We start from the raw sequence: 27,855 nt of genomic DNA, 5'->3' as shown, positions 1-27,855 counted from the left end.
AGAAGTAAAAGGAAGGCGGAAGTCATCTCCTAAAACAGGCGAAGTCGAACTTATTTCGGCGTCAGTACACATTGAACCGTCCATTTGATCACGATGCTGAAAGAGTTGGTAAGGGAGCGACTCCTTGCGGCAGCTGACGAAATCTTCCAACTGTTTGAAGGAACAATAGCGACGTACAAGGAGCAAGTTTGTAGAGCGAAAGAGGAGAGCGAGCGACACCGAAGAGAACTGGAAGCTGTTTGCAAGACTCAAATTGACAGGCGTGTCGACGGTATGCTCATTTCACTTCTTCATTTTTACCCAAAATGCCCTATATACAATTGCGTGAATAAAACTGTAATACATTTCTTCATGGCACAACCACGATTGGGGAGGAGGTGTTGGATGTTGGGTTTCCCTGGACATCCATAAGCACCCCAAATCTTGCCCAGGGAAATCAGATTAATTATAACTCCCTATAATTAACCTCAGCGTGTTCAATAGTCACAGTGATAGAAAGTCGAAGAAAAATGCTTTCGACTCTTTGGCTATTGGAACAAAATTGACTTGTGCTCTGCAGATGTCCAGCAGCTGAAGAGTCAACAGGACAAACCTCCTCCTCCACACCAGCAGGGGGACTATGCTAGTTTGGAGCCACCCCAAGTTGTAAAAGAAGAGAAAGCTACACAGAAACCCCACATTCAAGATGATGCTGAAGATCCACAGCACTCCTATTTTACAGTGGAATATCCAAAGTCCTTTAATGTGATGGAGGAAGATGATGCTCAGCCCCTCATCATTAAGGAGGAAGAAGCAGAGGCTGACATTAAAAAGTTTCCGCTGCTTAGTGTTTGTGTGAAGAGTGAAAACAATGCAAACGAACCTTCCGAGTGGTTGCAACTTCTTCAACACAGTCCAGGTGGAGACCACTGTGGAAGAGCGCCACCTGATGACATTGTTCCACCGATATCAGACAGCTACGACACGGACACTGGTCGTGATGAGACAACTCCACCTTTTCAAATGGTTAATAGATGTCACCCACACAAAAAAGGTTTCAGTTGCTCCATTTGCGGTAAAATATTGGCTTACAAAGGAAATTTGATCGGCCACATGAGAACACACAATGAGGAAAAACCTTTCAGTTGCTCAACTTGCGGTCAAACCTTTTCTCAAAGAAAAAGTGTCAAGTTACATATGAGAAGACATACGGGAGAAAAACCTTTCACTTGTTCCACTTGTGGTAAAACGTTCTCCCGAAAGGAAAGCCTGAAGGCCCACATGAGAACGCACACTGGAGAAAAACCCTTTAGTTGCTCAATTTGCGGCCATACATTCTCCCAAAAGGAAAATATGCTTAAACATGTGAGAAAACACACGGGAGAAAAGCCCTTTAGTTGCTCAACTTGTGGTAAACCATTTTCCCGAAAGGAAACCCTAAAGTTGCACATGAGGACGCACACAGGAGAGAACCCCTTTAATTGCTCCATTTGCGGGAAAACATTCTCCCGAAAGGACCATGTAAAGTCCCACATGAGAACACACACACAGGAGAAATCATTTTGTTGCTTCATTTGCGGTGTGGCATTTTCTCAAAAGCACAATTTGATTACACACATGAGGACACACACGGGAGAATAGCCTCGAGTTGGCCAAACTGACAGCCCAGGCCAGCGGTGTCAAACATACGGGCCGCGGGTCATTTTCTGAAGGGTCACGGGGGTGCTGGACCCTCTCCCAGCTAACCATGACCACCACAAGGTGAGCGTGTTGACTTTATATTTATATATAGGACAGTGATGCCCCCAGCAAGTGAAGGTCGGTTTATGTGACCGTCATGTAGCATATATATCGCTTTGTGGTTCATTTTTTCTTGTTGTTAGTCTAGAAGTAAAGCGGTGTTTGTACACAACACTGTGTCTGCTTTATTTGATCCTGCCACAATACTGTAAAATATATATATGTACACAGTAGAGAAAATAAGTGTTTGATCCAGATTTTGGCAGTTTAGGCAGACGAAAATAATTCGAAGAAGAAGAAAACCCGCCTGGCGTGAGAAACGAAGCTGATACCCAACTTGTAATCCTGGACACCTGTCTTCCACCTGCATGTTGAACTGGACAAAACACTACAATGTTGAAAGACTTTGGTGAGTATGCAGCTATTGTGGGCGCTAAACTAATTTTAGGACTGCAAAAGAACTCCAATATCGTGGAATATTCACTGCAAGCGTCTGATGAGGAGCAATTTTGTCTTCAAGCGAGTGATCACAGCGACAATTTGCCACCTGCCTCAGTGGTATTTACATTTACCCTATATATTTAGCTTCATGACCGTTAGCGAGCGGTGCATTTTTCTTCCTCCCCTCTAAAACTAAAAACGGTCAATTCCTTTAACAAATCTTACCTGTGTTATCCGCCCGAAGAAATCAAAACACAGAAAGAAAAAGTTAATCACCCCAGACATACGCCATAAAGAGAATATTTACATCAATTAACTCAATACTAGCATTTATTGTTACCCAAAGAAGCAGGGATTGGCTCCAGCACCCCGCTACCCTGACCAAGATAAGTACCATTGAAAATAAATGAATCAAACACTATGTATGACCTGCATTAACACTTTACTTCAAACAAATGTATTCGTAGTTTACCTAATAATTTAATGTAACTGCAAAATCAAGAAAAAACAATGTTATTTAAATGACAAAGATATTTGCACAAAATTATAATAAATAGTATAACAAATACTTTATATAATTATATAATGCTATTGAACATTTTATGAATACTTATAGACGTAAAAAAAAAAAGAGATGAACAACCATTCATGCTTACACTCATACCTAGGGGCAATTTAGAGTGTCCAATCATCTTGCCATGCATGTCTTTGGGATGTGGGAGGAAACTGGAGTGCCCGAAGAATACCTACACAAGCCCGGGGAGGAAGGTCTAGCCCTGGAATCAAACCCTCGATCTTAGAACTGCGAGGCTGACGTGCTAACCACTCATCCGCCGGGAGTTATTCAATTTTATGAATTTGAATTCCAGATAGTTAGGATGAAATTCTTTAGTAGGACTACATCCAATGTATGTTCAAAACATCTGTAAGGGCAAATGACATGACCACCATTTTATTTTGCATGTGAAGAAGAGCTGCAAAGTCGACACCTCACCATCATTCTAATGTGGAAGAACATAGAGCAGGTCAGCATTTATTGGCTCTCAGTGTTGTGGTTTTTCATGTGTTCAGTCAAACTGGCCCTGTGACCGTAGCTTTCACCACACACCGGGCAACTAAAGGGTATCCCTCCCGCGTGCGTCCTCATGTGCGTCGTCACGTGTTCCTTCCGGGAGAAAGTTTTACCGCAGTCTGAGCAGCAAAAGGGTTTTTCTCCCGTGTGTTTTCTCATGTGGGTGACCATGTTTTCTTTTTGGGAGAATGTTTTGCCACACGTAGAGCAGCCAAAGGGTTTTTCCCCCGTGTGTGTTCTCATGTGCAATTCTATGCTGCCTTTTTGGGAGAAGGTTTTGCTGCAAACTGGGCAACTAAAGGGTTTTTCTCCAGTGTGCACTCTCGTGTGCCTGAGCATGGGTCCCTTTTGAGAAAATTCTTTCCCACAAAATGTGCAACCAAAGGGTTTTTCTCCTGTGTGAGTTCTCGTGTGTGTTATTAAAGTTTGTTTAGTAGCAAAAGTTTTGCTACAAACTGAGCAGGTGACACGTTTTGGACGCTTGTGTGACATTTTCTGATGGAGAGTTGGCTTCTTTTCAGAAATTTTGGACTGTTTCTCCACCCGTTTGCTGTCTGCGTCATCATTGTCTGACAGTGGAGCTGAGAGATTGTCAGGTGGTGATCCTTCATGATGGTCTGCGCTTAGACTGGGATGATGTAGCTGGGACCAGTCGGGTGGGTCGTCGTCCTGTTTTTTTATGGATACAATAGTAACTGGCAACTCGCTGACGTCAGTCTCCTCCACTTCCTCCTTAACACGGGGAGTTTGGCAATCCGTCTCTTCCTCTTTGATGTGGGGGTGCTGTGGAGTGGAGATCCTCCACGGTGGCTCAGGGGGATTTTCTCCCTGACCACCAGTCAGCTGCTTGAAGTCTGCAAGAAACTGTCACAATGAGTATAAACGTGCAATAATGTGAATCCAAGAAAAAGTAGTGTTTAATTTAGTTGATTGCAACAATTAAAATAGCTGTCAGCTATTTCAATTTATAGGTAAAGTGTTCTTTTATGTGTTGCCAGACTCTACCCCCTCCCCCTTTGTGGGTGAAAAAGTTATAAGAAAGTAATGAACTCAAGTTTAGATAGTTAAACAAGTATAAATGTATATATTGCATTTTTTTTACCTTCACAGTGTACATTGCTCCACAAACGGTCTTCCATGGTGTCAGTGATTTCAGTGATGAAGCTGCGATCTTCAACACCGACCGAGACACCAATGTGGGGGCATGTGATTGACAGGTAAGATCTTCCTGGTGACCAATCTGGGTGTCTGAAGGCCAGTCACAGGCCAATTTTATTTCTGTCTTCTGTGATAGCCATAAACATGTTTGTTAGTTGCATTTACAAACTGCATTCTAAAAAAAGGTTAACCCTTTGATTGGCCATTTTGTATTTTGAGGGAAAATCTAATTTGGGCACTTCTACATGATTGCATTGAGTTTTTACTCAATTTGTGGAGATAGCACTATTTTGAGAATCCGATTTATAATGCAGTTGACCGTTTTAAACGTCAAATTTCTAATGTTTTTGAAGTTGTGTATACATAGACTGTGAGTTTTCTCACATTTTGGAAATCGTCACTTTGGTTGCATTGCCTTGCAAACGTTGTTATGATGGGTGACAATATGGCGCCCTCCCATGTCACTGTCCAGACTGCTATGCTTTTGCATCGGCCCAATACAAACAAACAATCGCCGCTTTTAGTCAGAAAACAAATAGCAAACGTCAAAAATAACACAATAGAGCGCTCCAATTTATCATTAGAAAATTAAATGGTCAATGTAAAATGTTTACACCGACCTTCTTGGCGAATAGCTAGCCTTGTCCGGCATAAGAAACAGATTTTACAGGTTTGAAACTCACCAAGACCGTTGTAGTCAATAATAAACCTTTAAAAATAACGACTAGGCAATTACCTGGTGGTCTTTATTTTAATGTGAAGGAAATACGTGTTTATTTTCTGCTCGTCTCAATCTGCTGCGATTCGTTGGCAGTGTCAGGAACCCGCATTCTTCTTAAAGGGACAGCAATGTTTTTGTCAACCGCACGCACACACGCGCACGCGCGCGCGCACACACACACACACACACACACATATATATACTAAATTTTTGTAATCAGCATTAAACCACTGTTTTGTTTTTTAATCCAAAAACACATGAAGCAGGAGTGATTTGGATTGTGACATTTTTGCCTTCCTGACACCTGAAGCAGTAGAACAGTGGCTTCATTTTTAAAAGCTAATGGACTAACATACTTACAAACTATCCAAGGCGCAATCTTCCATTAGACAAATCCGAAGCTTCGTGTTTGGCCGACGTTCACAACCTTGCAAACAGAAGGACTGCTTTACTACCGCCACATAACCAATTTCATAGTTAAATAAATGTCATATTTACACTACTATGGAGAGTAACAGGCAGTTTCAAACAGAAATCATGGAAAAAAATTCAGATGCAGACATGACATTGCATGCAGCCTCAAAGTTTGACACCTGCGTTGGATGCCATGTGCATCGCGAGAAATGATTTATTCTGACTTTTTGTGTATCTGCATGTGTCTAACCATATTGGACCTTTGAGCAAAGCTTCCACCGCAAACTGCACAGCTGAATGGTTTTTCTCCTGTGTGGACTCGCATGTGTTTGGCAAGACTTTCTTTCCTAGAAAAGGTTGCTCGGCAAAAAGAGCAACCGAAAGGTTTTTCTCCCGTGTGAGTCCTCGTGTGCTTCTTCAAACTTTGTTTGACGGAGAAAGTTGCGCCGCAAACCACGCAACGAAAAGGCTTTTCTCCCGTGTGTGTTCTCATGTGTAATTCCACATGTTCCTTTCGAGAGAATGTTTTTCCGCAAACTGAGCAACAAAAGGATTTTTCTCCCGTGTGCGTTCTGGTGTGTCTCATCCAGTGAGATCTACAAGTAAAACCTTTCCCGCAAACTGAGCAGCGAAAATGTTCTTTAAGCGTGGGACATTTTTTGTGTTTTTGAGACTTTTTCGCTTTGAGTGCCGCTTTTGTCGGCCCGTCTTTTGTCCATTTGTCTTCACCATCGCAGTCCCCGTCACTCATGTAAGGTTCTTCGGTGTCGTCGCCATCTGACAGCGGCGCTAAGAAGTTGTCTCGGTGTGCATCTCCGCTCGGACTGCCGTGATCCACCCGCGACCAATCGGTCGCTTCATCTCGGCCGTACTCGCTCTTCACCGAAACGCCGGCCTGTGGCAACATACCGACGTTTGTCTCCTCTTGTGTTTCAAATATAGGGTGCTTCAGATCTTCCAGCTCAAAATCGGACCCGCCCCACAGCTGCTGAGAGGAAATTTGTTCGGGATGAGCGATCAGCTTCTGCAAGACTGGGAGAAACACAAACAGTTCAGATCACGCAAGTCAAGCATGATATCAAGGCAGTGTTGTTCTACATTGTTCGTCTATCAACAAAGTGAAAACAGTAAGAGGCTACCCTGAAAATATATGTAATAAAGAGGATAAAAGTAAGGAAATTCACATTCAAAAGAACTCAATTTATCACACCAGATGATTATTTGTTATCGCTTTTTAAGATTAATTCAACTGTTTGTCATTACCTTCACAGTCTGTGTCACTCCTCAAAGGTTCTTCTGTGCCTTCACTGTGTGGCAGCATAGGCAAGAAGTTATCTGGCGGCGGTCCACAGACGTCTCCGTTTGGACTCTGCCGATTAGGCCGTGACCACTCCGGTGGTTCGTGTTGATTAACTTTACTCTGCATGGAGAAACCATTCAGCGGCAAGTCGCAGACCCCAGCCTCCTCGGCTTCCTCTTTAACGTGCGGCGTCTGTGGATGCTCCGGCTTCAAAGATGGGCTACTCCACCGTGGCTGAGGGGAAAGATCTTCCTGGCGACCAATCAGCTGCTCAACGTCTGGAGTTCGAAAACACAGTTTAGTTCACGTGCAGAAAACCAGACGGTGAGTCAAATGTAATTATATCCATTCATTTACTGAAACAAATTTTGCACAACAAAGAAAAAATATCCAGCGCCCGCAAAAAAAAATTCAGGACAAACTAATACCACCCACATTGGATTACAAAAGTATAGAAATTCATGTAAAACGACAAAAGCAACATTTAAGCATATAAATTTAAGGCTGCCAACGGATTGGTTAATTAGAGGAAAATATATTTCCCAAATTTTCATTACGATTACGAAAAATAGCCTCCACGTGACGACAGAGCTGCATTCCTATTGGCTGATGGGAACAGTCAAAAATGGCTGCTGTCTGTTATCATCCCCAGTGCTCATGATCTATGAAATAAATATCGAAAATAAAGAATAGTGCAATTACACATACACGCATTAGGCATGCGTCGATGTAAATCCCATTTCGTGACCGGAATGAAACTCATTAGTCATCAAAGGATACCCTACTAGTTCGAGCTCGCCTTTTTTTTTTAATTAAGAGACCAATTGTGTAAAGTCGAAGCCGTTTTACGATCACTCCTTTGTGGCATTTTTTTTAGCGAAGCTACCTTCGACACGGATGACAACTTGAGTCTTGCAAACAGCTTCGAGTTGCCGTCTTTGTCGATCGCTCTCCTCTCTCGCCCGAGAAAGTTGCTCTTCATACGACGCTATCGTTCCAGCAAACAGTCCAAAAATTTCATCCGCAGCCGCAACGAGTCGCTCCCTCACCAACTCTTTCAACATTTTGACTTTGTGAGCAGTTGAACGAGCACACAAGAGAGCAAATTTACAGCCCTGTGTCCAAAAATCTAATGTACCGCTACGCTACGGTAACTGCGGTCGTTGTTGCATCGCTTTCTTGAGGAGCATTGTTGCCATCTACTGTGCTGGAGTGTGGGTCGCTTCATTTATGGCACTAAGGAATTATTTTTGAGTATGCATTAATTTACTGCATCTCACACCCTTATGAAAAAAAACAAGCCGTTTGAAAGTCAGTTGGAATTGGAATTTGAGTCATTAATAGTAGACGCTGACTGTAATGTCTAGCGAATGCATGGATTACAAATCACATATATTTCACCTGTGCGAGGAATATTCTGCAATGATGTTTCGAAGAAACTGTTGAGGCAGTGTTCCTCGCTTTCATCCGCAAGAAAATGCACGGATTGAGCAATCTTTAGCTATTTCACACAGGAGAAAAACCCTTCACTTGCTCACTTTGCAAGAAGGCCTTCACTGTCAAGGGATCGTTGGATAAACACGAGAAAAAATAACTACTAAGTTGCTCAGTTTGCAGAGATCTTAAATTCACAAAAGTAGTTTGGTAAAACGCGTGAGATCACGTTTGCCACAAAACATTTAAAAACCAAGTTTGGTAAAATTCCTTTTTCATCCATCCCCACATGTTCTCGAATCTAGATCAATCCAATGCAGGCTCCATTGATTTTATTGTTGTGTGTCGCTATTGGCTACGACGTAAGATGGCCGACAAGTTACTACGGCTCATAGCGCGCACCACGCAATCTCGATGTATATACGTATATGATATCTATCAAATTCGGGGACATGCTTCCCTCGGGACTGATACGGTCGCCTTTCTGATATACGTATACGTTTTAAATTTAAAAAATGTGTGAGCAAATGGTAACGTTTTTTCAGGGTCAGTTACCAAATAAAGACGCCGCCGAGGTGAGATGGTCACATGCAGTGAACAGCACGAGCAAACTGACGGAGGCTCTTCAAGGTTGGACACTTGTTTGTTTGTCCGTTAGTTTTTTAAATATACAGTAAACTCATCGCTGGTAACGTAAAGCAAATGGCAATAAACTGGTCACCAGACATATTTAAAATCTTTAAAAGGACGTACCAAAACAAACAAACCTACAATCTATGTCAAAAGTGAAGACATATCTTACTAGCAGCGGAAGTCATGAATTTAACCCTTTCAGGGACAATGGACGTTCAAAAGTTGTCACTTAAGACTTTTAAAACTTTAAAGTGCAAGTAACTATGTTTTTGTCATTTAAAAAACATTAGCAATTATTATTATTTATTTCATCATTTTGCGAGTGAATAATGGATGTATGCATCCTAACACATTTCTTATTCTCTAAGGGCCTACACATATGATTGAGGCTGACATCATCATAAGAGGTCGTGACCCCAAGGAGCCAATCATGTGCCACCCACCTGACACTGACAGTGACATCACACTGAAGGAGTGGCTTGAAGGTGTCAAGTTGCATGACAAGGGCATCAAACTCGACTTCAAGAGGTGAGACGAAATCGGTTGATTTTTTTGTTAAAAAGTGGTGAGAGTTGATTATGTTTCAAACAAACCCATTTCGATGCTCTATTGCAGCATGGAGGCGGTGTCTCTTTCTTTGTCCTTGCTGCAGGAATATCTGGCTCAGATGAGGGCTCCGGTGTGGATCAACGCCGATATCCTTCCAGGAACTGGAAATCAAGTAAAACCGCTGGATCCACAAGCTTTCCTGGCTGCTGTCAGGAATCTTCCCAATAACGTGGTTCTTTCCCTCGGTTGGACCACACAGTGGACAGCGGGGATTGATAATCCAGGTGGGGACAATGGATTATTGCTATTGTCTGACATCATGTATAGAATGCACATTTTCACAAATGTTCTTCTTTTGGGCTCTGATACCGATTGTGTTGTACCGATACTGTGTTTTTTAAATGACTATACAAAGTATAGTTATTTTTCTTTTTATGTTAAATTACTGCATACGCACTACATTGTAAAATAATGACTATCATGTCTTAAAAGCGTTTGTGAAACAGGAAAAAAAGACTACTACAAATTTATTGAATGTCACATGAGTTATCTTAGCACAGGAGCCAATTCCAATTGTTGTAAAAATATCAAATACTCAATGGGAAAGAAATTCCAGCATTTAAATGTGACATAACTTATTTTCCAGGTTACAGTTGGGAAATGGTACATAAGATGGAGGACATATGTCGAGGACTGGAACATCTTATCACCTTCCCAGTACGGGCGGCCCTTTTGGCCCAGTCTGTCTCTGAGCTCACGTGGCTGCTGCAACAATCAGACAGGTGAATGTTTGACACACACCTTCTCAATTATGCTTTTTGTAATAATTATTGGATTGGTATATAGCCTCAACCCAAACATGTCATGCACATTTTCCTAATATTTTAGACAGAACACAAGATTGTTGCCATAAGTGAGCTATATGTGTTTGTTTATTTGTGTGTGTGGGATTTCTGTAGTGACCTGATAAGCAATGGTTAAAAAAAAAATCAGATCAGGTCAGTTTTTGAGTGTGTATTTTACTGTGTATTTTCATATTTCTATATGGCTTAGTGAGCTAACCAATTAGGGAAAAAAAGCAATCCAAAATGTTTTTATTGCATCCACGTTGCAAAAAGAACAATTGGAATCCTAGACTGGTTGCCAGTCAGTCGTAGGGTACACAGAGAGACAAACGACCATTCACACCCCCAATCATACCACCACCAGCAGGAATTGAGCCTGCGCCTGCCCGCACCAAAGTTAGGCGAGTGAACCATTACACCACACAGTTAGAATCAATCATTCAAATTCCAAAATTAGTATTTACCCTAATGATGACGACTATAATATAACTTTTGTAATGCACCTGTACAAAATGACGTGAACTTATTCAGTACTGAACTAAATTAAGCGAGGTCCGTTTTGACCACACGTCGCCTTGACAAATGTATCAAGTGAACAAGTGGAAAAACAAGGCAACATGTTCTTAGGCCCACTGACTGTGTGGGCGATTTAAACTGCACCTGCCATTGTGTTTGAGGTGAGTGCTGCAGCATAAAGTAGAAAAGGTGAATGCAGATAAGAGGGTGCGATGATTCATTCAATCAGTCACAGTGCAGAAAGAGCTTAGTTTCACCCAATGAAGCGTAATAGGAATTCACCTCTGAACATGAATATGAATGTATGTATGTACAGTCCCTTTACATACATTACATTTTGCTCTGTTGCTACCCGTAATTATGTTGAATGCCAACACTATTATACAAAACTACTGGCTATGACTAAAGCAACGGGGGCATTACTGTGGACATATTTTTCGCAGTAAAACCCTGTTTTTCCCGGTTCTTCCTCTTTAGTTGGCTCGACAATGATCTTTTTTGTGTTTTTGTCTGCACTCCAAACACTATTTTTCATGCAAAATACTGTTTGTGTGTCTTTAAAAGTATCATACCCGTTCTTTGGTGTGCGTGCAGGTATTCTTTGACAGTGTGGACCAGCCATAACGACAAATTCCAAGTAGAGGACTTGCTGCCTTACAGAACATGCTTTGATATTACCAGGATCTGCTATGATTTACCAGAAGCACTAAGGTCAGAGCTTAAAAATATTTTAAAAGATGATAAATCTACAGTCTTTATTCCGGCAAAAACGGGAAACCTGAAATAAATGGTCAAATGTGGCATCATATTTATTGTTATGAGACTTTCTTGTATCGCAACGTAATTTTATGCATGTATAAATGTGCCATCATTTTAGTTGGACATCTGAAATAAAATGTCTATTACAGTCTAGTGTTATATAGTATATATACTAGAAGCTTTGGCTTTAAAAAGCCTTTGATCCAACTTGGCCATTTATAGGATTTCATCCTTGAAGCTAGAACTGGATGCACAAAAGAAAATCAGGTTGCCAATAGCAACCCTTCCACTTAATTTCCAACATTCACTTCTTAACTTGCAGTATTACATCACACTTTCATTTACACACGAGACAATTTAAACAATGCATTTTATTGTGAATTGAGCAGGAAAATGTACATTTTATGAATGAAACTTGGATACACTTGTGTACCACCATGTATTCTTAGTGCCCAAATCCATCAAGTCATGCTTGCATTGCCTTGGACTGAATTAACACAATCTTAAATCAAGACCGAGGTTTTTTTTTAAATTTACATCATTTTCAAACAAGCAATCGGTGTGTAATTAGTCTCATGTCAATCACACATCAAGGTTAAGAGAAATACTTGGAAATCTTTCATAAAGAAACAGCACCCCTGAAAACATGAATAGAACTACCGCTTGAAATAATTGTTGATTATTGATCAATCTCAGGCTGCATTGATTTTTATTTAACCTTCATTTTACCAGGATATATTCGATTCAGATGCCAAGAGGCAGCAAAAAAATACAATTACAACATGGTAGCATTTGATGGCAAATAGTTACAGTTTAAACACAATAAACATGAGTTTTAAACATTAAAAAGTATACAATAGTAATATATTTGACATACTTTACCATAAGTTTGAGATTTCTTTTTGCCTTTGCAACTTTTAAGACTATCATAAAATGAGCATGTCATAAGCCAAAAAGGGAAAAATCAATCAAAAGTCAATTTTTCTTCAAAGTCAGACAACTGCTTAATCTGGTCAATCTGCATGGAATGGCGCCTCCACAGCATTTTACTGGTACTATCTCTTGGAAAAAGGCAGGGCAGACAGGGCAGAATAGGTTTAGAGCCTTTAAAAAGAATATTGGGTGTTTTTCCACTGCACAGAGGGACAGAGTTGGCCCCAATATCTGGAATGGGAGCATGCGGGTTGAGGGAGGGGAGATATCCGGGTCGAGTAGAGGAGATGTGATCCTGGAGGAGGGGCCCTGACCCTCTTCGATCTAATCCGACAACACCTCGTCTCTGGGAAAAACTACCCACGGACTCTCTGGAGCCTGAAACGATAGAGGACTTGCTGTTCGTCAGCTTGGGCCGGTCCACGCCTTTTTTCAGACAGTTTGAGTCTTGACCACCAAACTGTGGTAACTGAGAGTCTGAACTGTAATGGTCAACGCCAATGTTGCGCCGATGGATAACATTTTGCAGACTGGAAACGTTTAACTGTCCGTCTGATGCATCGCCATCGGCAGGACCGGTTTCATGAGCGAATGGGAGATTGTTATGTTGATGCAAGTTGGGGTGAGAAGTAGAATGCTGGGCACTTGCAACGCTATCATATGACATCTTTCGTGCAAAGCCTCTTCCGCTTTGGCCCCCCGCTATGTTGTCCAGTGCTTTCGGGAGCCCTTCTTTCGTGTCCATACAATGGTGGCACAACGAGGCCGAGGCCCGACTATGGACGTTAAGACTTCTGAAAGGTGAGACCTCTTCCATAGTTGATTCTACTTGCTCTTCTGCTAGCAAAGAGGTGTGGCTCTTCTGAAGTAGCGGGGTTGAACTTTTGACCCATCGCTGCAGAATTAGCTTCTTATCCCCACTTGGAACGCTTAATGGACTAGGAGAATCTGGTCGAGCTCTATCAAGGCTAATCGATAACTTTTTATGGGCAAAAAGGGGACTATCCGGCTGAGGAGCAGGGTTAGGGTTAGAACCCTCTTGCTGGTTCTCGAATGGAGACGAGCAAGTTTGTGTGCAATGCGGATCCTCCTGATCTGCGGGTGGTGGGACATTTAGGTACTGCTTTGTTGTCTGCTGGCCACACGGTAGCTTGTTGGTGGTGATGATAATAACCTCCTTTCCATTCGCTTTACAAGCATCCAGGAGGATCTTCAGAATGCCCCTGTTCCCTGAATTAATGGCGTAAACAAGCGCTGACGAGCCGGAGTGGTCCTCCAGTGTTGGGTCGGCACCATTCCTGAGCAAGAGGGACAGAATTTCAGTTCCGTCCTGTCCCAGGCACGCATGCATCAAGGCAGTTTTCCCGCTCTTGTCTTGAATGTTTGGGTCAGCACCGTTTTCGAGGAGATATCTGTCATTTACAAAGAAACAAAAAGAAAAAAATAACAGCTAGAAACTTCATACACAAATGCTTGCATTTAGAATTGGATTTTTTAGCAGTCAATTGTACTTACTGGACCATTTTGTGTTTGGCCACACTTTGTGTATCCATGTGACGGCTTTTGCAAGCCACCATCAACGGCGTCTCGCCGTGTTCATTGCTCTCATTTACGTAGGCCCCGCCCTCCAAAAGCAGCCGAGTCAGACGCAGACGACTCAAATAGACAGCCTTCAGCAGAGAATTGCCATCGGTTCGTACCTCTCTTGCCTCATCCATTATTTTGGCACCTGAGATTAATATTCATCATCCTGCAAACACGGCCCTCCCTCACTTATAGGTGCACGTAGCCTACAAAGGACCAAAACAGTTGGAAGTCATCTCATTTTGGATTCGTCGACAGTTTTGTGAAGATATTTGTTGTAACGATGAAATGAATTCTAGAACAACGTCATCTTTTAAGCTTTTCGTTTATAGATCGAAGCCAACGGGATCGCTCGGAAAGACTGTGGAGTCTGTTTTTAACCTGTGTAGCTTTTTCTGTCCTTCAAACATTCTGACATTCAAACCCTATGCTTTAGTCAGGGGTCCTTCATCCCTTTATCCACCCCTCACACAGACAGCATACCTAATGATGGAGGGAGGCAGCAGTGAAATGTCATTCCGTAACTTTTTACATTATTTTTTCTATCGTGGCTCTTTCCAAAAAATGTGATTGTAGACCCTGATATTTAACTAATTTGAGACTAAAGAAGGAAAAATGATGTGGTTTCCTTCTGTGTGAGTACAGCAGGAAAAAGTGCACACAGTTCTACGAGGCGGCGACAGATTAACGACGGGCAATTTTAGCAGAAAAAAAATGTAACACACAATGGTGATGATACTCTCTCACTCAGACTTACCCTATGAAATGCCATCGTTAAATGGAATAAGTGCAGGTTCCTTTCCGTGAGGTCAGGTCGTTTCCAGCATTGAGACTCAGGAGAATCCAGCAGGCAGAGCGAAGATCTGAGGACAGGAGCGACTGGCGAAAGGAGGCGGCGGCCTGGACTAATATACCACAAGTGAGTGGCAGCGGGAGGAGTTGTCAGCCAATGACAGCACATCACATTGCGAGCTGACGCAGTGGTGGGAATATATCTTTAGTGAGGCATGTGCGCAGGTAAGACTCATTTCTTTTTACCTTTGGCTATTTACTGACAATTGTGGGAGACAGAACAAAAGCCACCAAACGTCACACTCAAGTTCAAGGCTGCAGGATTGTACAATATGTCATTCAAGAATGGTTTTATAAAAAATAAAGAGATGTTTCGCATAAATATAAAAATAAATACGTATGCAACTGTGAATATCATTCATTCATTTTCCGAACCGCAAAGCTACACAAGAGACGCAGGGGGTGCTGGAGCGCATCCCAGGCAACTATGGGCACCAGGCGAGGGACACCCTTAATCAGTGGCCAGCCAATCACAGGGCACAAGGAGACAAAAGGACAACCATTCACGCTCATACTCATACGTAGGGGTAATTTAGAGTTTTCTACCAGTCTACATGCATGTTTATGTGGGAGGAAAACCCACGTAACCCTGGGGAGAAAATGCAAACTCCACACGATGAGGTCCCACATGGGATCGAACCCTTGACCCCAGGACTGAGGCTGCCCTAAAAAAATATATATATACAATAAAAATAAAATAAGGAAGGAAAGAAAAAATAAACAAATATATGAATGCATATTTTTGCTCTGATCATTTTGTTTGCGTGCTGCAAAATTGTGAGCACCAATGAACAAGTGCACGCAACCCCAATCCTCCCGACTGTACTGTTTGTCTAATGCGCAAGCGCAGACGCCATTTCCGGGTACGACATGTAATATAAATACGCTGACCTACTCGATCGACGATAGAACATACAAAACCAATGATTCCCATATGTCCTGTTGTATCCTTCACCTATGGTAGGTTTCACTATAGCATTAGATAAAAACATCTAGACACCTTATCGGAGAATCAGTCTTTGTTTTCGTCGGATTTCTCGTTTTAGTTTGATGCTAACAGTTAGCCTAGCGTAACCCTGTACGTATGTGTCCTCCGCAGTGCCCAGCCGGCTTGGTGAAGATGCCAAAATGGCTACCGGCAATTACTTTGGATTCACACACGGCGCTGCCGCACAGTATAGGTAAGGCGATCGCCTCTCCACAAGCTTTATTCCGAGCTCAGATTGTCGCTCACTGCATGTGTTGACTTAATGGTGGAATCCTTTCCCCTGCGACCATTGTTCCTGCGGGGGGAGGGGGGAGGTACAGTAGCCCTCTTCTCCAGTTGGATGAAAGTGAGCAGGCTTTCAGAGTAATTAAGAGCTTGTGGAGATGATGTCCCGAGTGTTTGTTTGCCCCGTAGCCTCTCAGCAATAGTTTTGGATATTAATGTTAAGATACACTGAGAAATCAGTAACCATAGCAACAGATTTCCCGAGCACGTTGTGCATTCTGGGGTGCGTCTATGATGAACAAAGATTCATACACACATTCTACATTCACAGGTTGGTGTTCTGTCATATTTTGCTTGCCATCAGAAATGATGAAAACATGTTTGAAGTGTTTTGAAGCTTGATAATATTTATTGTAAATATGAACATTCAATGGAAAAAATCACACTGATGATTCAACAGAAACAGCAGATGTGGTCATCGCGCTTTGTTTTTCTTCAAAATGTAAACAACATTTTTATCCACTTGGATGCACTTGATCCAACGCTTGTCTCTCGCTTAAGTTCATTTCAAGCCAAGATAGATTTTGAAGCAACTTTACTGATGCAACTAAAAACTTTTTTGCATTTCCCCCCCCTACCAGTCAGCAGCCAGCTGCCGGGGTAGCCTACACACACCCCACCACGGTGGCCAGTTATACAGTTCATCAAGCGCCCGTGGCAGCTCACACTGTGGCCGCAGCCTACGCTCCAACAGCAGCCACCGTCGCTGTCGCCCGGCCTGCGCCTGTCGCAGTGGCTGCCGCCGCTACTGCCGCAGCGTACGGGGGATACCAACCGACCCATACCGCAGCTGACTACGGCTACACTCAGCGGCAGCCTGAAGTTCCTCCGCCTCCCCCGCCGGTCACCTCCCAAACCTACCAGGTACGGGGCACCATAACACACTAAACTAAGTATGTCAAACTCAGTTCGCGGGCCACATTCATGCCAACTACATCTCGCCTGGGCCGAACCAGATTATTCTTGACTTGCTTGTCGTTATTGATGCCGCGAGACGTCCAATCGCTTTAGACTGGAGTCATCCAGGATTGGCCCTGAGAGTGTGCATTAGTGCACAGACTTGATCACACAACCCAAAAACACCTGCTTGTCGAAAAATATGAAAGCATTTAATTCTGTATGTGCACTATGCTCTTTTTTTCTGCCTGGTATGTGTACTAACATTGTTTTCATTGAGACAGGGTTCGAACACCATACTTTTTATCCCTGTGTGTCAGGCAGTCAATTTGATTCAAACTTTTGAATTGTTCTTTTTTCAGGAATCCTACTCCTATGTCCGGTCCACAGCTTCTGCTGTGGGGTATGACAGCAAACAGTACTACCAGCAGCCAACTGCCACTGCAGTGGTGGCGGCGGCTGCTCAACCACAGCAGACAGTTGCCGATTCCTACTATCAAACAGGTACTTTTGTAACCCTGCCAAACATTTGCACAAAGACTGTAATAATGTGAAAGACCCATAACTACTTGCCTTTTGTTTGCCAGCCCCCAAACCCGCGTATGGTCAGGGGGTGTCATCATACAGCCAGTCTCAGCAGACACGTCAGGTGACTGTGATAAAACCAGCAGCCCCCAGTCCTGCGACATCGTCTTTCTCCATCTACCCCGTGACCTCCACTGTCCAGCCCGTGGCTGCCGCCGCATCGGTTGTCCCGTCGTATTCCCAGAGTCCAACTTACAGCACAAATGCTGTCACCTACTCTGGTAAGTGTCTGTCACGGTACACGGTCGATTGGTCGCCCGGAAGGTTATTGATAATTATTACCATTACAATTGTTGCTCAAATTCCCTAAATACAAACTGCGAATTATTATTTAGTCATACTTAATGCCCTATTAATTATTAGGCTAAAGAAAAGCTCCAAATTTCCCGGACTTTTATTGTTTTTTGTTGGAGAAATTTTTAAGACCCTGACTGACGTAGCTTCTTAAAGGGACAACGCATGTACATACAAACTCTTATACACTCACACGTCGGCTCAGTGAAGCTGCTCATGGCCATTGTTGGCTTTTATTGATGCGTAGACCGTGTTGTTTTACCTTGTTTTATCGCCGGTCTTTTGGTCGCCCGTTGTTTGGGTCCGGGCGACCAAAAGACCAGCGACCAATCGACCACACACGGTCTGTCACTGTTAAGTAGGCCAGTTATTTACCTGCATTCCATATCGGTAATAGCGAGTGTCTGTTATGCTGCAGTAGTAGCTGTAGTAGAAACCTGATGTCATTTCTGGGCGATTTTTAATTTTTTTTAATTTTTAAAAAATGTTTTACATTTTTTAAGGAACTTCCTATTCTGGATATGAAGCAGCAGTCTATTCTGCAGCCTCAAATTATTATCAGCAACAGCAGCAGCACCAGAAGCAGGCAGCGGCGGCTGCAGCTGCAAGTGCAGCCTGGACCGGGAGCACTTTCACCAAGAAACCTCCTTTTCAGAATAAGCAGCTCCGACCCAAGCAGCCACCAAAACCCCCCCAGATCCACTATTGTGATGTCTGTAAGATTAGCTGTGCTGGCCCTCAGGTGAGTTCAAACATGGTATAAACTCTGAAGTTGATTTAAGGCTGGGCAATATTAAGGTCTAGAGCATAGATTGATTAAAAAAATGGAAATCGATCTCTGTGATCAGCCAACCATAAAAATATCCAGAATAACATGATGTTAATGGAAATTGACCAATTTAAAACACATCCAATGTTGATTTATTTGAAGCAGGTGAGGTAAACTGTAATGCTATAGACAGAATAAAAATTACACCGCACTGTAGCGTTACAATGTGTTTTCACACTAAAGCCTAAGAAACGTTCATTGACACAAAATATGATACGCAGGCTCTTAGACTTTGTACACAGCCAAATCAACTTAAGTTATCTTTTATAAATGTTGTTGTTGTTTTTCTACGAATGTCCCAGACTTACAAGGAGCATCTGGAAGGCCAGAAGCACAAGAAGAAGGAGGCGGCGCTGAAGGTTTCTCAGAACAGCAGCAGCACCAGCGGTAGCGGCAGCGGCTTATTGGCCCGAAGTTCTCAGAACCAACTCCGTTGCGAGCTTTGTGACGTTTCCTGCACCGGTGCTGATGCTTACGCCGCTCATATTCGAGGAGCCAAACATCAGAAGGTACAAGAAAAATCGGCTCCATGAATTACATTATACAAAACTCTTATTTATTTGTGTGCAGAGAACATAGGTAATAGTTTGGTCTAAAAAAGTTGTTCATGACTGTTTCTGGAGATTGCAACAGGTCAAAAATAGTGTTATGATCATTTTCTCACAGTCCAAATTTATTTGACTACTCCTTAATACATAAGATGGAGCGGCGTTGAACAAGGTGATTGCTGATAATCGTGTTTCTAAATGGATCTCAATTTTTTTACAGGTTTTGAAGCTTCATACCAAACTTGGGAAACCCATTCCCTCGACTGAACCCAGCATGGTGACTCAGACGGCGTCCTCAAGCACCTCTGCCCCAAGCAAAACCATCACTTCCACCTTGAACAGCTTCTCCAGTGGCAGCATGGCTGCCTCTTCATCCAGTACTACCTACCTAAAACCCGGAAGTGTCGTCAGCAGTAGCGTGATCGGTGCTAAGAACCAATTAGCCAGCAATTTGTCCGCCGCCAACTCGGCTACGACCGGAAAGAAAATCAACACGGCCAAGATCAATTTTGTTGGTGAGTCAAACAAAATAACTAAGAGTCTCAAACATTTTACAAGGTTGGATGGCAACCAATCACTGGATAAAATTGTGCTAATATATTTCATGGCGGTAAATCCTGATAAATTGACTTTTTTTCTTTGTTTGTTTTGGATAGGTGGGACTAAATTACAAACCACAGGCAAGCCCGAAGAGTGTAAAGGTGATGCCTCCAAGACTGCAACATCCTCCTTTGGTGTTGCAGATATCAAAGTAGAGACTTCCGAATCTCTGTCTGCCCTCGCTGCGCTGCAGAGCGATGTCCAGCCTGTTGGCCACGACTACGTTGAAGAGGTTAGTTTTGATGCAATTGCGGTCATTTAAGCCCAAAATTAAAAGATGTCTTGTAAAAATCAAGTTGAACCTGATTTCTAGGTCCGAAATGATGACGGGAAAGTCATCCGCTTTCATTGCAAGCTCTGCGAATGTAGTTTTAATGATCCAAATGCAAAGGAAATGCATCTCAAGGGACGTCGACATCGCCTGCAATACAAGGTTTGGTTCCTTTCTAGTCCACACCGTCACCAGTTTCACGGATAGGCATCATCTGATGTGACCCACATCCAATAAAAACTCAGGTTGCAGTTGTTAGGCCAATCAAACACTGAAATCAATCCCAAACATTGCTTTTTCCATACTTTTTGTTTTCCTTGTTCAAAAATGCAGAAAAAGGTCAACCCAGATCTGCAGGTGGAAGTAAAGCCGAGCATCAGGGCAAGGAAGATTCAAGAAGAAAAGATGAGAAAGCAGATGCAGAAAGAGGAATACTGGAGAAGACGTGAGGAAGAGGAACGTTGGAGAATGGAAATGCGGTACGGTGGTTCTTTCTTTTTAATTGTAGTCCATAGTATATTCATAGCAGTTCTTGTAGTTTTTAAACATATATGTAGATACTTTTCACATAAGGACATTCTACACGGGGAAAATGTTTCCAGAGTCATAACAAATGGCAAACATAGCAAAGTGATGCTAGATCAATTTTGGATCATGTCTTAAGGGGAAAAAAAACTAAGTTGCACTCCCTAATATTTCAGGCGATATGAAGAGGACATGTACTGGAGACGCATGGAGGAAGAACAGCAACACTGGGACGATCGCCGTCGCGGACCAGACGGAGGGTACCCGCAGGGTCCGCCCGGTCCTCCAGGTCTTCTTGGAGTTCGGCCTGGTATCCCAGGTCTACAGCCCCATGGTCCTATGGTAAGGCAAGGTGGCAAAAGAATTAGCTTTGGGGATGAATAGTCCAGCCGGAGTATGGAGGTTTTCAGATTGAGATGATTACCTTTGCATCCTGCAGCCCCCACGCCGGCCCGACACTTCAGATGACCGCTACGTCATGACCAAGCATGCTTCCATCTACCCCTCGGAGGATGAGCTGCAGTCCATTCAGAAAATCGTATCCATCACGGAGCGGGCCCTCAAACTGGTCTCGGACATCATCACCGACGAGGATACTGTCAAGGAAGATGATGACAAAGAAAAGAAAGAAGCGTCAAAAGATAGATCTGACCTGGACAGGTTCTTAATGATACAAACTATTTTGATTGTTTCGTGTGCATTCCTTACTCATGTTCCAATTCACGTTTTCCTTTTGTTTTACCGACATAGACCCCTGAAGGGCGTTATGAGGGTGGGAGTCCTTGCCAAAGGATTGCTCCTTCGCGGGGACAAGAATGTCAACTTAGTCCTCCTCTGCTTAGAGAAACCCACCAAGAGTCTTCTTTCACGAATTGTGGAGCTCCTCCCCAAACAACTAGCAGTACTAACTTTACTATTCTCACTCAAATGGACCACTTTACTGACGTTTATAAAGTCATTTCCAAAATGCTCCAGGCCTCTTAGCTCTACGTCCACTTGTTTGCTTATACTTTTCTCTTTCTAGATAGTAGCACCGGAGAAATATGAGGTGAAAGGGTCTCTTCAGGAAGCGGCCATCATTCTTACCTCCTCAACAGAGCCAAAGATGGAAGTGACCATCACTTTGACCTCACCTGTCATCAGAGAGGAAAACGGACCGGAAGGAGGTTTGGAAAGCATAACGGCTTCTTGTTATTTATACCTCCGTATATTGTCTTTGCTACTTCCCGATGAAATCATTTTCCAGTATGTTGGTTCACACTGAGAGTTTTGTGCTGCTGGCACGCCAAAAAAAAATAGGTTGAGCCTTAAAGAAGCATCCTGGCATTATGCTCTTTCGTGTCGTTTCTGAAAGTTAAAAAAAAAAGGAATCCTTTCTTTCAGGCTTTCAATTTTAAAAACAACAAAATGGATTTTTTTTGACATGTTCAAAGTAGGTCGGGAGCTCATTCGAGAGCGTTTTGCCCCTTTCACTTGTAGTCTCCATTTGTTGGATAGAATGTCAACTAAAAGAGGGTGCCAGCAGTATTGCTCTTTAGTCCTTCCGCTATTTAACTCTTCTCAGATGCTATCCCTTTTCAAGCAAAGCATGATCAGTGTTTGCATTGTGACAAGTCTAGTTATACCCTGGAGAAATTTTGTTTCCTGTGTCCTCAGGGATTCTGGCTGTATTTTAATGGCATCTCAAAAGTCTGCGTTCTGGTCATTTAAAAAAAAGAAAATACAAGATTAGCTAAAAAAAAACAAAAATGCTAATGGCAAATGTGTGAACACATTCAACTGATGAATAGATTGTTTTTCTTTCATTTAACTCAACATATACGTTCATTTTGCTGTTTAAATATGTATATTTTAATACTGTCAGGGTTGTTTGTTCTTGCAACCCTGGTCCCAATCGAAATTTAGCAGATCAGAATCCCCGCACAGTCAATGAGAAGGAGAAAAAAAAGTTAATCCACAGGAAACAAATGTTATTCTTGTGTTCTGGTGAACAGTTCACCATGCTGTCTCTTGATCCAAAGTGCTCCCCTGAGTAGATTGACATCTTTTGAATTCCAAATGTGGCTCAATACATGCAAGGATACATCCAGCCAACCACCGCCTTTACGAGCTCTCCTCTTTAAAATTAGACCATTGCATTGTTTTCTTAGGGGAGTATTATTGAGGCAAAGGTACGAAGGCTTTGGTAGACTGGTTGGTTAGACCTGAGTACAGCCTTTGACATACATTGTCTGTTAAGGTCTTATTCCAGCCCACTGATGCCAGGTATGCATGCAGTGAATATCCTAACTTCTTGATTGCTGGCATTTTTTTTGGTTTGTTTTTAATCTCTCCTTCAGCACTCGTTGCTACTTTGTGTTTTCTCGTATTTCGTCGTTGACACGCGCCCGACAAAACCAACAGTTTAATTCTTTGACTGAGCAAAAACAATCAAATTGTCCATCACTTTTCTTCCCCCCACCCCCCATCAGAGTTTGAGTAGGGCCTAGCAGCTCCTCTCCGGAAGGATTTTTGACCAAGGTTTCCCTCCACCCCCCAAAAAAATGTTGCCACACCTACCATTGCCAAGCCGCTTTTAATCAGGTGGCTGTCCTACAGGAGGTTTACTTTCTCTCTACAACTCTTTTATGGTCATCCAGATTCATCATATTTCTGTGTTTCAGTGAAGGTCTACTATATTGCCCATGATAACTTGAGGAATGATATGTTGTCAACAAATATATTACCTGATAAAATGGAAATGGCTGCCAATAGTTTCAGCCTGAACTATTGTGGACTCGCTAGTTTATAATTAGGGATGCATCGCTCACAATTTTGCGATTAATCACCGATATTTATTTTTAATTTTGAAAAGTATGACCTGCCGATCTCAATTTGTAGCCTTTCTGTTTAAATTTTTTTTTTTACATAACGGCCCTTTTAAAAATCAGATCAATCTTCTTTTTTTTTGTTAAACAATGAACATTATTTAATAATTTATTATAAACAACATGTTTTATAATTACAGATGCAGTAGTTCTCGAAAAAGAAAACAATTGAAATATTTTCCTTTTACCAAAATGTAGAATTTTGCAGTATTTTGCTTTTCAAAAAGAAAACCCAAGCTTTTAAAAACAAAATGGAATTAATTATCTAGAGAATATATCTACTACATTATATTACATGAGGTCTTGAAGACTTTTTAAGACCATTTTCTTTTTCATTTTATTCCTTTTTATAATGCTAGAACAATTGTAAAATAAGCTAAATGTGTCTCCTAACAATAATATAGCAAAGCAGACTTTAAAATTGTAAACAAGTTGGGGTCTTAAATGTATGAAAACACCCAACAAGTGGATTTGAATGCTATATTCCTGTCCATATATCGACCGATGAAATCATCCGGTGCATCTTTAATTATAATACCTTCCAAATAAATCAACATTGAGTCCGAAATCCAAATTGAATGACTTGACATACATTCTCAGGATGCAGCTATCCGTAAAGACTGATTTTGAATGTGATTATTTTTCGCATCAATGTTGAACAAATGAAAGAAAATGTGGGTTGCTTTTTCAAGAAACCTTGGTACGTGTGGCAATGTGTTCTTTGCCAGCCTCGCTGACCTGGTCAAACACCCGTTCCTCATCAACATTTTCACACTTGAAATCCATTTTTAGATGTAACTTCGGGTTTGGTGAAAGACCCAGCGGACGTCTTGGACAGGCAAAAATGCCTTGACGCTCTGGCTGCTCTGCGCCACGCTAAGTGGTTCCAGGTTCGGAACATCATTTTACCTTATTATTGTAGCCTTATGAGATGCATTATTTGTTTCACCTATTTTCTTTGTACAGATTGCAAAGTAATGCAAAAAAAAAATACAGATTTGACTCCATTACTGAGGAAAATATGCACTATTACATTCTTATTTATTTTGAATTAACCAAAGGATGCCTGTGAAGAATTTGATTAGTCACCATTTTAATGAACTCCATACAAATTTTCCCATCTGTAAATGGGCATCCTTTTCAAGCGTAGTTGCAAAGAATTCCATAAGGCTGCACGTTAACTGGCACCAAGTTGTGCCACCAGTATTTGTATCCTTGATTCTATTCATGGTCGAAATGGGGATTGAGCGACAAAGGGAAATCGGATTAGTTTCCCGTGTCCAATCACGGGTAAATGATTGCGATTTTCCTCCGCTCTTTCAGTCTCCATTCCCAGGTGAACTCTTGTATTTTCAAATACATGTCCGTGGATTTCTCGGGTCAGGGTTTAGAAGATGGCAAGGAAGATCCCTTGTGCATCTTGCAAACTTTGAACTCCTTTACTAACGGTGAGGTACAAGACTACTGGCAATGGCAGCTGATTGCACATTTTGACGGCACATTGATGCCTTAAAACCGACTCAAGCTTCCATTATGTACAGTAGTTGTTGGACCTCTAAGAACGGATTGTTTTCCCGCAACCCCCCCACCCCCCTCGAATCGGCACATGAATGTACTGTTTTGCATCACAAGGCTAGAGCAAATGGACTTCAGTCGTGCGTGATCGTCATTCGGATACTTCGAGATCTCTGCCAACGCGCTCCAATGTGGTCAGCGTTCCCAGCATGGGTGAGTGTTCCGGCTTTTAAGCGGTGTTGCTAGCTCATCCATAACGTGGACAAATTGGCTACTAAAAAGCTGTAAGGGGAATATTTCATTCACATCTGGCCAGGAATTTTATTGTTTTGTCAAGTATCTTACAAGCTTTGTTCTAAGCTCAGTCATGTGATTAGTCCCCCTACTTTATTGTTTAAGTACAGTATTTTTTTTAACTAACGGGCATAAATGAACAAGTTTAGTTAAGCACTGGATTGTCGCAATTGTCATTTCATTGTCTTTTACCATTATTTTCTTGATTCTTTTATGTTCCACTTCAACTCAGAATGACTACTTTATGATTTTCCCCCGCGATATTGTATTTTTTTTTAAATAAATTGTCTATTTTTCTAATGCAACTGAATATAAACTACAAGTCATAATGATCCAACTAAATAGGTTGTAAATTACATCCCCATTTGGGATAAATGATTTGAAGTGTCCCTTGTATCCCCCCCAAAAATATGGCATTTGTGATTAACCGGCATTCGTTGAGATTTATTACAAGATATTCTACAATGTACTCTTTTATTTTTTAATTTTACTAAGACGACTAATATAGAATATATTAAGTTTCGTATCATTGTGAGTTATGCCGTTAAAAAGGCAACGCAAAACTACGTGTTTCAATACTGTATCAGTATGCCATGCCGTTTGTCATTGTTCCAAACTGTGAATGGCAAGTTTTGAATGAATTCTGTGACTCCGCCTTCCGCTCAGGCCATGGAGCTGCTCGTGGAAAAGGCCATCAGCAGCGCCTCGGCGCCCCTCAGCCCCGGCGATGCGCTCAGGCGCGTCTTTGAATGTATTTCTTCGGGGATATTACTCTCTTGTAAGATTTCTTCATTTTCAAGTGACAAATGCTGTTCTTCATTCCAATTATAATTGATTTTCCTGCATATTTTAATCCATGTTGCCGACGAATTCAAAGACATCTGCCATATTTGTTTTACGACAGGTGGCCCTGGACTGACAGATCCCTGTGAAAAGAGCGCTGTAGATACCCTGACTGCTATTGGAGAGCAGGAGCGAGAGGACATAACCTTCAGTGCCCAAGTACGTTACGTGCGCTTGATTTTTGGCAAAAAGTTTGACTTGATCAATTCAATTGCATCGCTAACTGCGTCTCAATCTGTCCAGTTTGCACTCAGGCTGTTGGCCTTCCGTCACATTCATAAGATATTGGGGATGGACCCCCTGCCGCAGACGAACCCTCGTTTCGGCGCCAATAGCAGTCGCAAGCGTCGCCACGAGAACAGCGACGGGGCAGACAGCTTTGAGGGAGAAGGCAAAAAGGATAAAAAGGATTATGATATTTTGTAAAGGTCAGTGGGCCGACTCGGAAACAACAACAAAAAAAGAAATTAAGTACTAATGTGTTTAAAATGGGGTCCACCATTTGTGTACTGACAAGCGTTTTTTTTTTTCCTTCCCTTTGGTTTTATTAAGCTATAGATGCGCCAGTGTAAAGGCAGCGTGTGTAACAGAGAAACCAAGCTGTTTTTGTGTATTTGTTTTAGTTGTAGATATCTTCATTGTTGTGTTCCATCTGTACAAGTTACAGCCGTTTTTAACCGAAAACAACTGACTCGTTTTGTGATACTGTCAAGTGTTGCTTACATTGGCTTCCTTCACAATCCACTGTTCACTTTCTCGCTTGCTTTGATGTGCTGGAAAAATACGGTTTGGTTCGGTTGTCGTGGGGAGGCGATCCATTATTAGAGAGTCAACGCCGTCTTTCATCCGTGTAGTTGCATTCCAAGTTTTTTTTTTTCTATTGTGACTTGTGATTCATCTGGCCAGTTAACTTCTACAAAGGGCGTTGAAGTAGAGAATTGCTTGTATAATCTTGAACTCCCTGGGAAATGAAACAAAATGCCATAAATTTGACACACCGAATGCTGAGTTTTGTTAATGAGTAACAAATTGGGTTGTAAGGTTTTTTTTTTAATTGGCGTTTTAAATTGTTCTCAGTCCTGGTCAGTTTTTCGCATTCTCTTCAAACATATTCGGTCCAAGCTATTTAAATAGATGGCAAGGACTTTGATTTGCGGAAAGCATGGTTCGAGTGCTGAGAAGTTTTGTTAATGAGTCTACCAAATTGGGTTGGAAGGTTTTTTTTTTTAAATTGGCGTTTTAAATTGTTCTCAGTCCTGGTCAGTTCTTCGCATTCTCTTCAAACATATTCGGTCTAAGCTATTTAAATAGATGGCAAGGACTTTGATTTACGGAAAGCATGGTTCGACTCCCAATGCTATGATGGAAATGTATTTTTGCTGTGGGGAAACTGGTTTGCTGCCCTTTTTGTCTTGGCTAAGTGCTACATTTAATGCTGCTTCCTGCAATGCAATTCCACTAGCAAAATAAAGTCATTTCCAGATTCGAGAGCTGTGTGCTTTCTGGTATGGAAAATAGTCAAATTGGTCCTATGTCTACCGCTTACCCCCCTAACCTGGTATATTAAAGGCGTTGTGGTTTTGG

The 27,855-nt window shown here is 42.1% G+C and overlaps 4 protein-coding genes across 9 annotated transcripts; 3 read left to right on the top strand and 1 right to left on the bottom strand.

The window, feature by feature from the left end:
* The first annotated feature begins 20 nt into the window (after nucleotides 1-20).
* On the top strand, nucleotides 21-7,104 carry LOC144074653 (uncharacterized). Of its 2 annotated transcripts, XM_077601192.1 has the most exons (6): nucleotides 21-271; nucleotides 560-1,005; nucleotides 3,754-3,888; nucleotides 4,343-4,449; nucleotides 6,468-6,652; nucleotides 6,844-7,104. In XM_077601192.1, exons 1-6 carry the CDS (start codon nucleotides 94-96, stop codon nucleotides 6,846-6,848), a joined length of 1,056 nt encoding a protein of 351 aa, XP_077457318.1. In that variant the 5' UTR covers nucleotides 21-93; the 3' UTR covers nucleotides 6,849-7,104. The 2 variants fall into 2 exon arrangements, with proteins under 2 accessions (XP_077457318.1, XP_077457317.1); XM_077601191.1 differs by lacking the exons at nucleotides 3,754-3,888; nucleotides 4,343-4,449; nucleotides 6,468-6,652; nucleotides 6,844-7,104 and having other exon boundaries at nucleotides 560-1,891.
* A 922-nt stretch (nucleotides 7,105-8,026) lies between these two features.
* fam151b (family with sequence similarity 151 member B) lies at nucleotides 8,027-11,610 on the top strand. Of its 2 annotated transcripts, XM_077601194.1 has the most exons (6): nucleotides 8,027-8,889; nucleotides 9,261-9,420; nucleotides 9,508-9,613; nucleotides 9,701-9,725; nucleotides 10,088-10,223; nucleotides 11,397-11,610. In XM_077601194.1, exons 1-6 carry the CDS (start codon nucleotides 8,775-8,777, stop codon nucleotides 11,587-11,589), a joined length of 735 nt encoding a protein of 244 aa, XP_077457320.1. In that variant the 5' UTR covers nucleotides 8,027-8,774; the 3' UTR covers nucleotides 11,590-11,610. The 2 variants fall into 2 exon arrangements, with proteins under 2 accessions (XP_077457320.1, XP_077457319.1); XM_077601193.1 differs by having other exon boundaries at nucleotides 8,034-8,889; nucleotides 9,508-9,725.
* A 307-nt stretch (nucleotides 11,611-11,917) lies between these two features.
* Nucleotides 11,918-15,149, bottom strand: ankrd34bb (ankyrin repeat domain 34Bb). 3 transcript variants are annotated; one of them, XM_077601189.1, is made up of 4 exons: nucleotides 14,836-15,148; nucleotides 14,195-14,284; nucleotides 14,010-14,119; nucleotides 11,922-13,906 (listed from the first exon to the last, which is right to left on the bottom strand). In XM_077601189.1, exons 2-4 carry the CDS (start codon nucleotides 14,210-14,212, stop codon nucleotides 12,526-12,528), a joined length of 1,509 nt encoding a protein of 502 aa, XP_077457315.1. In that variant the 5' UTR covers nucleotides 14,213-14,284; nucleotides 14,836-15,148; the 3' UTR covers nucleotides 11,922-12,525. The 3 variants fall into 3 exon arrangements, with proteins under 3 accessions (XP_077457316.1, XP_077457315.1, XP_077457314.1); XM_077601188.1 differs by having other exon boundaries at nucleotides 11,924-13,906; nucleotides 14,010-14,284; nucleotides 14,836-15,147; XM_077601190.1 differs by lacking the exons at nucleotides 14,010-14,119; nucleotides 14,195-14,284 and having other exon boundaries at nucleotides 11,918-13,906; nucleotides 14,836-15,149.
* Nucleotides 15,150-15,751: 602 nt separating this feature from the next.
* Nucleotides 15,752-27,759, top strand: zfr (zinc finger RNA binding protein). Of its 2 annotated transcripts, XM_077601187.1 has the most exons (20): nucleotides 15,752-15,890; nucleotides 16,030-16,111; nucleotides 16,785-17,067; nucleotides 17,463-17,604; nucleotides 17,688-17,906; nucleotides 18,483-18,721; nucleotides 19,111-19,317; nucleotides 19,577-19,871; nucleotides 20,013-20,188; nucleotides 20,270-20,389; nucleotides 20,561-20,706; nucleotides 20,929-21,094; nucleotides 21,192-21,412; nucleotides 21,503-21,653; nucleotides 21,777-21,918; nucleotides 24,412-24,509; nucleotides 25,252-25,347; nucleotides 26,095-26,206; nucleotides 26,333-26,430; nucleotides 26,515-27,759. In XM_077601187.1, exons 1-20 carry the CDS (start codon nucleotides 15,854-15,856, stop codon nucleotides 26,695-26,697), a joined length of 3,213 nt encoding a protein of 1,070 aa, XP_077457313.1. In that variant the 5' UTR covers nucleotides 15,752-15,853; the 3' UTR covers nucleotides 26,698-27,759. The 2 variants fall into 2 exon arrangements, 1 of the variants encoding a protein (XP_077457313.1); XR_013300346.1 differs by lacking the exons at nucleotides 24,412-24,509; nucleotides 26,333-26,430; nucleotides 26,515-27,759 and having other exon boundaries at nucleotides 26,095-26,147.
* The last annotated feature ends 96 nt before the right edge of the window (nucleotides 27,760-27,855 follow it).

This window comes from Stigmatopora argus, chromosome 5, assembly GCF_051989625.1.
Source record: "Stigmatopora argus isolate UIUO_Sarg chromosome 5, RoL_Sarg_1.0, whole genome shotgun sequence".
NCBI lineage: Eukaryota > Metazoa > Chordata > Actinopteri > Syngnathiformes > Syngnathidae > Stigmatopora > Stigmatopora argus.
Note: the sequence above shows the minus strand (reverse complement) of the source record. Positions and strands in the feature narration are given on the sequence as shown.